The sequence below is a fragment of the Piliocolobus tephrosceles genome, chromosome 16 (genome assembly GCF_002776525.5).
Source record: "Piliocolobus tephrosceles isolate RC106 chromosome 16, ASM277652v3, whole genome shotgun sequence".
In the NCBI taxonomy this organism is placed as follows: Eukaryota; Metazoa; Chordata; class Mammalia; order Primates; family Cercopithecidae; genus Piliocolobus; species Piliocolobus tephrosceles.
In genome coordinates this window covers 11655202-11663967 of record NC_045449.1, presented here as the reverse complement: position 1 = coordinate 11663967, position 8766 = coordinate 11655202, and the positions used below count along the sequence as shown (strand labels likewise).

Here is an 8766-nt window from a genome sequence, read left to right as displayed (position 1 = left end):
CACCATGATCATCTCCATCATCACCATCATCATTAGAATAATCATCAACACCATTACCACTGCTATCATCATCATCAGCATCACCACCATTAGCATAATGATCACCATCACCGCTACCATCATCACCATTAACATTATCATCATCACTAACATCACCACCACCATTATCATCATCATCAAAGCATTTGTTGAGTGACCATTCTCTGTAGGGCTTTAAAAAAAAGTGCTTTAGAGGTATTAACTCATTTAAAAATTATTACTACTGCCTCAAGGAGGTGCTATTATTAACTCCCTTTACAGATGTGGATCTTGAGACATGGATATGCTCAAGGTCACACAGCTAGTAAGTGGCTGAGCCAGCATCGAACACTGGCATTATTCCTTATTCCAGGTTGTGAAGTGACCAGCCAAAAGTGAAAGCAGCCAGGAAACATATTTGATTTCTTATAAAAATCCGGATGCCTGGTCTCTCTTTAAAATGTAAAAGATCTGGCAACATTCAGCTTACATCCTTACAACGCAGAGTTGCGCTGGTAAATTTTTAACAACCAGCTCTCCAGGGGAGCAAAAATGCCCTTGATTCATAAAATTTGGCAGTTTTCATGATGGAAGGACTCTCACCATAGCCCATTTCAAGCTACACTCATGTGATGCTGCTGAGATGCACACAACCAGCTCTTTCGAGCCAAGCTGGTCAAGGGTTTCAGTCCAAGAGTGTCCAGGCTAGCCATTTGTCTTCCTACCTCTACTAACTGCTGCTGAACAGAACAAACCCAAAGAAAGGGAAAAACCATATTTCACCACTGGAAACCAGGGAAGAGCCTCACATTCTGGCAACTTTCAGATCTTCACCAAGGAAGAGTGTGGACCAGAGTCAGTGGCTGTCAAACATGAGAGATGGAAAGACAGACCACCTTGGTGAGTGAAGGGACCTGGCAGAGCCCCTTGACTGCCTGTGGCTTTCGGGGCAGCCGGAGATGAAGGTGGCATGGATTTGCGGATGGTGTGAGCCCTACCTCTGTTCAGCTTTTCAGTTGCTTCAGCACCCCACCCACAGCCCCATGTCCAAGCCTACCTGTGAAAAGCACAGTCTGTAGGATGAGAGGTGACAACATGTGGGAGCTATGTGGATGGATGCTGGCTCCTGCCAGGGCAAAGGGGGACAGGGATGATGCTGGCTCAGTCATCTTTCCCTGCCAGGGGCAACCTTTTGCCTGATGTTTCCTCCAACCCCTCTTCTGCCACCGTCCCCTCAATCCCACCCTCTTGCCTTAGAAAAATGTCAGTCAAGCTAACCGCTTTCCTTATTCCTTTGTCTGGACCTGAAAAGATTACAGAAACCTGTAGGGACCAAAGAGTCTCTCATAGCTAGGTTTTTCTTTTTCTGTACTGTGAGCATACTGTTTTGGAAATGAAAGCAAACACAAGCAACATTAAACCATTTTTGATTGTATGGTGTGTGGCACACACTGGGAGCACCAGGCATATCATTGTCCCAAGCACCTCGCCACAGCTTTGATCATCACATGATGGCCTTGTGATTGCTTTGCTCTGTTGAGATAAGGGCAGGATGGGGGTTCTCAAACCAGCCACCCCTAGCAGGAGATGGGGGCGTTCAGCCTACAGGGAGGGGTATGGAATAGATGTTGGCAAACGATGTGCTTTATCTTGGAGATGGGGTTCCTGGGGGAATGGAGCCTGCACAGCTGCAGTAAGAAGCCCTGGGAGAGACCCCTGACTTGCCCTCAGCCACCAGTTTTCCTGTTGCTCAGCCCCTCCTTCACATTGCTGCCAAATAGAGGGGCAATCTCCCTCCCGGATGTCTCTGGGGGTTCCCTGCTGCCTGCTGAGGAAGGCATTTCAGCCTGCTGCTATTGGGTTCGAACTTGCCTCTCCAGCCTTATTTTCTCCTTTGGCATTTTACCCACTAGAAACCAGATCAGTGCCCACATCTGCACCCAGACAACATCAGTGAGAGCACAGGGTGCACCTACCAACCCTCCCACTTTCCAAAAGTCTACCCATGGACAAGGTACAGTTCCCCTCTGATGTTCAGTTTTTCCACATGTATAATGGGGAGAATAGTGGCTTGCAGGGCCATGGTGGAAAGACGTGAAAGATCTTTCATGATGTGAAAGATGATGTATGAAAAGTGCCTGGTACAGAATTTCAACAAAAACTTATTCACGTTCCCCTTCCCCCTTCTCCTCCTCCTATTGTTCATGGGATCCTGACCCAAATCCAGAATCCTCTCCATCTTTTCAAGGTAACGCATTTGGAAGTCTTATGCTCAGTCAGAATTGAAGTCACCTCTAGAACATTGAAAGTACTCACGTCTATCTCAAGAGCTCCATTTTTTTTTTTTTTTGTTAGAGATCACATTCTATTCAACTGGGAAACTTCACCTGTCTTTTGCATAACACTTACTACGCTGTAGGTGTTTAATAAATGCTTTCTGGATGACTTGAAAGACAAGTGGCATGCTTACATAAAATCTTACCCCAAAAGTGACTTCATTCAAAAAGCATTCATGCTATATTCTTCATTTTATTAAGCTGGGCATGGTGGAACAACTTGCCCAAAGATTCCAAAAGGAAATAAAATAACTGAAATTTAAGCCTTGGTTTATAACCAAAGAACATGGCCTTTCCAAGGAGCTGAGCTCTGCCATCTTCATGTTTCTGAACCCAGATGAAGCAGGTAGGACAGATCTTCTTTCTCCCCATTTTACAGAGAACAAAACAGAGTCCCAAAGCCAAGTAAATGGATCTACTTTGGTGGATAACTGAAGGATACCCATTTTGAAGGACAGCCTCCCTGGAGCCTGAGTTTAGAGGGTGGAGAAAGGGGTGTGAAATGACAAGGGAAAAAGGGATGCAGATGCTAAGGAGAGGTCGAAAACAAGAGGACATAGACTTCTGCAGTGACCAACATAAAGACCACAAGGCTTCCACCAACTTCCGGCCCCTACCTGCACCGCCACTACTGACAAGACCTCCACGGAGATTCGATTAAACTCATCAAAGCAGCCCCAGGCGCCAGTCTGAGCGAGGCCTTTGTAGATGTTGCCACAAGACTGCAAGAAAATGTGCAAAGATTAAATTACTGGCAGGCCAGGCTTATCAATACGTGTTGAAGTCATTCTCCATCCCTTTTATTATAGATACTTCTAGTCCCCCTAAAGACCACTGGTCAGAAATTTGTATTAAAATTTCAAGAACAATTAAATGTTTGATGGTTATGGGGTGTCAACAGAAGTCACAGGATTAAACAGAACCTTTTCAAGACACTTGGATGAAAATCCCTTTAAAATGTCATCAGGGTTGCATTATTGTTGATTCTGTAGCTTTCAAAATCCCAGGAAATGAATAAAAGATGATTTTTCTTATGCTATACAGACAAAAAGGCTTCCACCCAGCCTTTGTCATGCACTGATGGAAAAATTTATGTCTGTATCTTTAAATCTATGCCCAACCACTCAGGTTTTCCAGAGTGGTGAGGTAGCTGGAGACAAAGACAGGAGGTGATAACATCTGTTAAAAAAACAAACAAACCAAAAAACACTAAAGGTAAATCTTTTCAAATGACAGCAAGGAAAGAATTTACAAGGGAATAATGCATTTCTGTCCTAAAAGTAAAAGCCATCCTGGGCATTCAATATGAACTGGTAAGTGATGGGGCAACATAAAGGGATAGGTTTCGGGGAGACACTCACAAGGTCATTGGCAAGGAGACGTCATTAAAATACCAGGGAAATGCAAATAATGGAAAAGCACCATTCATTTATTCAGCGGGCATTTTCTTTTTTCTTTTCTTTTTTTTTTTTGAGACGGAGTCTCACTCTGTTGCCCAGGCTGGAGTGCAGTGGTGCAATCTTGGCTCACTGCAACCTTCACCTCCCAGGTTCAAGTGATTCTCCTGCCTCAGCCTCCTGAGTAGCTGGGATTACAGGCGTGCACCACCATGCCTAGCTAATTTTTGTACTTTTAGTAGAGACGGGGTTTCACCATGTTGGTCAGGGCTGGTCTCAAACTCCTGACCTCGCGATCTGCCCCCCTCGGCCTCCCAAAGTGCTGGGATGACAGGCGTGAGCCACCATGCCCAGCCTTCAGTGGGCATTTTTTGACAATCAGCTCTGTGCACAGATCATGTGCTGGACACAGGGGAGCTCAGTCTAAGAACTTTTGGTCAGCTTGAGGAGATAAGGTACATACATAAAAACAGGAAAATTACTGCATCAGTAGTGGTTTCATTGAATAACATAAACCACAAATGTCATGGAGTTCACAGAAGAGTGGGTCAGCATGCTCCCGAGTGATCAGTTTTGCCAAAAAGGTGAAAGTCAGATGGCAGCACAACAGCACCTCCCAAAATTTATTCCGTGGAACCATAGGCCTGAAAGATGCTCTTCGAAGAAAGGGCTTTTTGGTCAAGCAAATTTGGGAAACACATTCTTCAACCCATTTTGGCCCAGTTACAATTTGTATTAGCGTAAGGGTGCTGAGAAGTCCTGTAACAAAAACATTAGTTTCACTGCATTACATGGCTAGGATTAGAGTCAGAAGATACGGGGATCTCACGGAAAACGACATGCTTTAGGACACACATGAGAAATGATGGCTTTATAGGACAGGGGTGTCTGTGTAGACAGAATGGAAGGGGTGAGGCTTTCCAGGAGGAGGAAGATTATGGAAGAAATACAAGCAGAATAATGGTGTGTGCAGAGAAAAATGACAGAGCCATTTTGATTGGAAAGTTGAATTACTAAAGGAAGTCATGGTTATAAAAAGTCTTGAATTACTATGAGGGATCTTGGGAGGTTTGCAGCAGAGAACATGAGCAGAGCAATGGTATGAGAGGATTGGTCTAACTGCCACATAGGCTAGGTAGGATGTAGGGCAGATTTTATTTATTTATTTATTTATTTTGAGATGGAGTCTTGCTCTGTCACCCAGGCTGGAGAGAAGTGGCACAATCTCAGTTCACTGCAAACTCTGCCTCCTGGGTACAAGCAATTCTCCTGCCTCAGCCTCCTAAGTGGCTGAGATTACAGGCGTGCACCACCACGCACAGATAATTTTTGTATGTTTAGTGGAGACGGGGTTTCACCATGTTGGCCAGGCTGGTCTCGAACTCCTGGCCTCAAGTGATCCACCTGTTTTGGCCTACCAAAGTGTTTGGATTACAGGCGTGAGTCACTGCGCCTGGCTGTAGGGCAGACTTTAAAGAGGAAGAGAAAAATAAAACCCATTTTCATTGAGCTTCTGGAATTAAAAGATTTCTTTTTTCATTCATTGCAACAAATATTTATTGAGCAGGTACTACGTGCTGGAGATGGTTCTGGGTCATGAAGAATCAGAAGAACAAGATAGACAATGCCTCTATTCTCATGGGTCTCACATTCCCATGAGGAAAATAGACAATAAGCAATAACAACAAATAAGACAGTGATAAAGCCCCACTGGAGTCTTAAAATGGGGGTGACATGGAGACTTCAGATTGAGCCATCAGGGACATTCTGTCTGAGGTGGTGATGGAAGTTCCAGACGTTGTGTTTCTGTGCCTTAAATCAGGGGTCCCCAGCCTCTGGGTGACTGTCTGTGGTCTGTTAAGGAACCAGGCTGCACAGCAGGAGGTGAGCGGCAGGTGAGTGAGCAAAGCTTCATCTGTATTGACAGCTGCTTCCCATCACCTGCATTATTGCCTGAGTTTCATCTCCTGTCAGATCAGTGGCAGCATTGGATTCTCAAGAGAGCATGAGCCCTATTGTGAATTGCACATGTGAGGGATCTAGGCTGGGTGCTTCTTATGAGAATCTAATGCCTGATGATCTGTCACTGTCTCCCATCACCCCCAGATGGAATCATCTAGTTGCAGGAAGAGACGACCAGGGACCCCACTGATTCTACATCATGGTGACTTGTATAATTATTTCATTGTATATTACAATGTAATAATAACAGAAATAAAGTGCACACCAAATGTAATGTGCTTGAATCATTCCGAGACCATCCCGCACTACTGCAGTCCATGGAAAAATAGGCTTCCACGAAACTGGTCCCTCGTGCCAAAATGGTTGGGGACAACTGCCTTACATTATTCCATTTCATTTGCAAAACAATCCAAGTGTCACAAATACTAAGTGGAAATTCAGAAATCGACATCCATGTTTAACTATTCACAATAGTTAAGATATGGAATCAACCTATGTGTCCATCAATGGATGAACTCATAAAGAAAATGTAGGGTATACACACATTGCAATACTGTTCAGCTATTAAAAAGAATGAAATCCTGTCATTTACAGCAACAGGGATGTAACTGGAGGATATTATCTTAAGTGAAAGAAGCCAGGCACAGAAAGACAGATACCACATGCTCTCACTCATATGTGAGAGCTAAAAAAGTTGATCTCATGGAGGTAGAGAGTAGAATGATGGTTACCAGAGGCTGGGAAGGGTAGGGCGAAGGAGAAGATGAAGAGAAGTTGGTTAATCGGTACAAACATACAGCTAGACATAAGAAATAAGTTATCGTGTTCAACAGCACAATAGGGGACTATGGTTACTAATAATTTATTTTATATTTCATAATAGCTAGAAGAGGAGATTTGGAATATTCCCAACACAAAGAAACAATAAATCTTTGGGATGATGGTTATCCTAATTACCCTGATTCGATCATTATACATTGTATACGTATATCAAAATATAACATGTACCCCATTAATAGGTACAATTATGATGTATAAAAAAGATGTTTTAAAAATTCAATTTTTAACAGTGATTTTGAAGGCTTTTCAAACTGAAGACCCTTTTTATAAAATGAAAACACAAAATATAAAATAAACGAAGTGGAGTTTCCACAGGTGGATGCTTATCACCTCCACAATTCTCCCCCACCCCAGGGCCTGCGGCTGAACCCCAGGACCCTAATGTAACCCATGTGTTTAGCTCACCACCTATCTCCTGGTCCTATCGGCGAGGCTGGGGCATTATCTTGCTGTGGGATGGTGAGCTTTCGGACTAGGAGAATGGAAAGAATAGGGCAAAGGCCTGGAAGTGAGAAGGGTGCTGAAGGCAGAATCGACATTGGTGACTGATTAGAGGTGGGGAAGGAAGGACATTAAGTAACCAGGCTGCCTGAAGCTTTCCACCAGGATCTCAGGGACAATGAGATGGTCCTTCCTGATGATGGGGAATCTGGCAGGGAGAAAGGAAGGGTGCTAACCACAATGCAAGAGAAGGGCATTCGAGAGACATCCACTGCCCCGTTAGAGAGAGACAGGACTAGGACTCAGGTAAAGCTGGAGAACAGACATGCCTCCATAAAGGAGCCATAGGTATACACATCACACTGGAAATTATAAAAGAGGATCAGCAAATGAGACCAAGAAGCCAGGAGACCAGAGACTCAGGAGGAGGATTGTGTAAGTATAGCATTTCTGAAGTGAAGGGAGTAGGGTCTTAAGAAAAGGTGTAGTATCCACAATACGGCCGCTGCAGAGAGGGCTGGAAATAGTTCCAAACACTTTCAGGTTTGGAACCATTTGATGTCCCTGCAGTGGCATCTCCAAATTGAGATCAAGAGGGGAAAGTATTGCAGCTATAATATAAAGGATGTTTCGGCACTAAAACTGCAGTCATTTTCAGAGAAAGTGGCTGGTTTTATAGGTTTTCCATCCAGGATAACAGAGTAAAGCAATAACTTTCCCTTTGCTTCATGTCTTTGCACTGTTCTCCTATTCTCCCCAGCTCACTGCACGCTCAGTCCTCATGAGTTAAGTGAGGTGATGCTGCTTATAGGATTTCTAAGGCAGAGGAGACTGCGAGGGTCCTTGACCACAGCCTAGACTCCCCTCTTCAACCTCTCCCTTTGCTTCACTACAGACTCCCTCCCCATGTTCCCGAGGTATCACTTACCTGGTTACATTTTAAGCCTCTTATGCTTTTCCATGTCTACTACCACATCAGCTGGTTCCTCATTCCCTCTGGTTTGAATGACGGAGATGCTCTCACCAAAACCTTATCCTGCTTCCAGTCTCTTCCTTTCTCACTTCATGTGACTGCCAATCTTTATGCTTTTGCTCCAGTTCTGAAGCCTGCAGATTCTTTCTGCAGCCCCCACTTCAAAGTGAGATGCTTTCAGTGGCTTTCAGTCCTTCCCCTCCTTATCTCCTGTTTTTGATCCTCTCTAAGGCAGCTTAGCCCTTGTTCCATATTTATTTCCAGCTTTAACTATGGACAGACCTGAACAGAGTATATTGCTGTGAGTGTCATGAATGACACATCAAAACCTCCCCTGGAGAAGTGTACAGCAGCTCTTCCTGACCTCTCACCCTTTTTCTCCTCCTAGCCGGGTTCTGTGAGGAGGGCTCACAGGGTGAAGTCAGAATGAGGGCTGGGGACAGATACTGGCCACACATCGAACTTGGTCCCGGCTTTAAAGCTGACATTCTAATGGGTTAGAATGTGTGAAAATACCGCATGCTCTCTCTGTTACCAACCCCAAAATTGAGCCTTGGTTGGGTCTCACATCCTCCACATGTCTTTCCTGACCAGCCCACTCTGTGGCTCTCCCCCTATTCTGGAATATTCCAGGGTCTAAAGTTTGTAGGGCACATGAGGACCCAGGATTATGCTATCTAGGTGTTAACTAGCTCCCCTGATGATAACATATATCCCTTGTCCCTCCAAATAAAACTGGGTTATACTCTATCTCTATCTATCTATCTATCTATCTATCTATCTATCTATCTATCTATCT

General features: G+C 44.3%; 1 protein-coding gene across 1 annotated transcript in view; it reads right to left on the bottom strand.

Moving 5' to 3' along the window:
• Positions 1-8766, bottom strand: part of DNAH9 (dynein axonemal heavy chain 9) — a 376206-nt gene that overhangs the window by 242479 nt on the left and 124961 nt on the right. The window contains exon 28 of the mRNA XM_026456281.1: positions 2972-3076. Within this exon, the coding sequence (XP_026312066.1) occupies positions 2972-3076 (105 nt within the window). The remainder of the gene's footprint in view (positions 1-2971; positions 3077-8766) is intronic.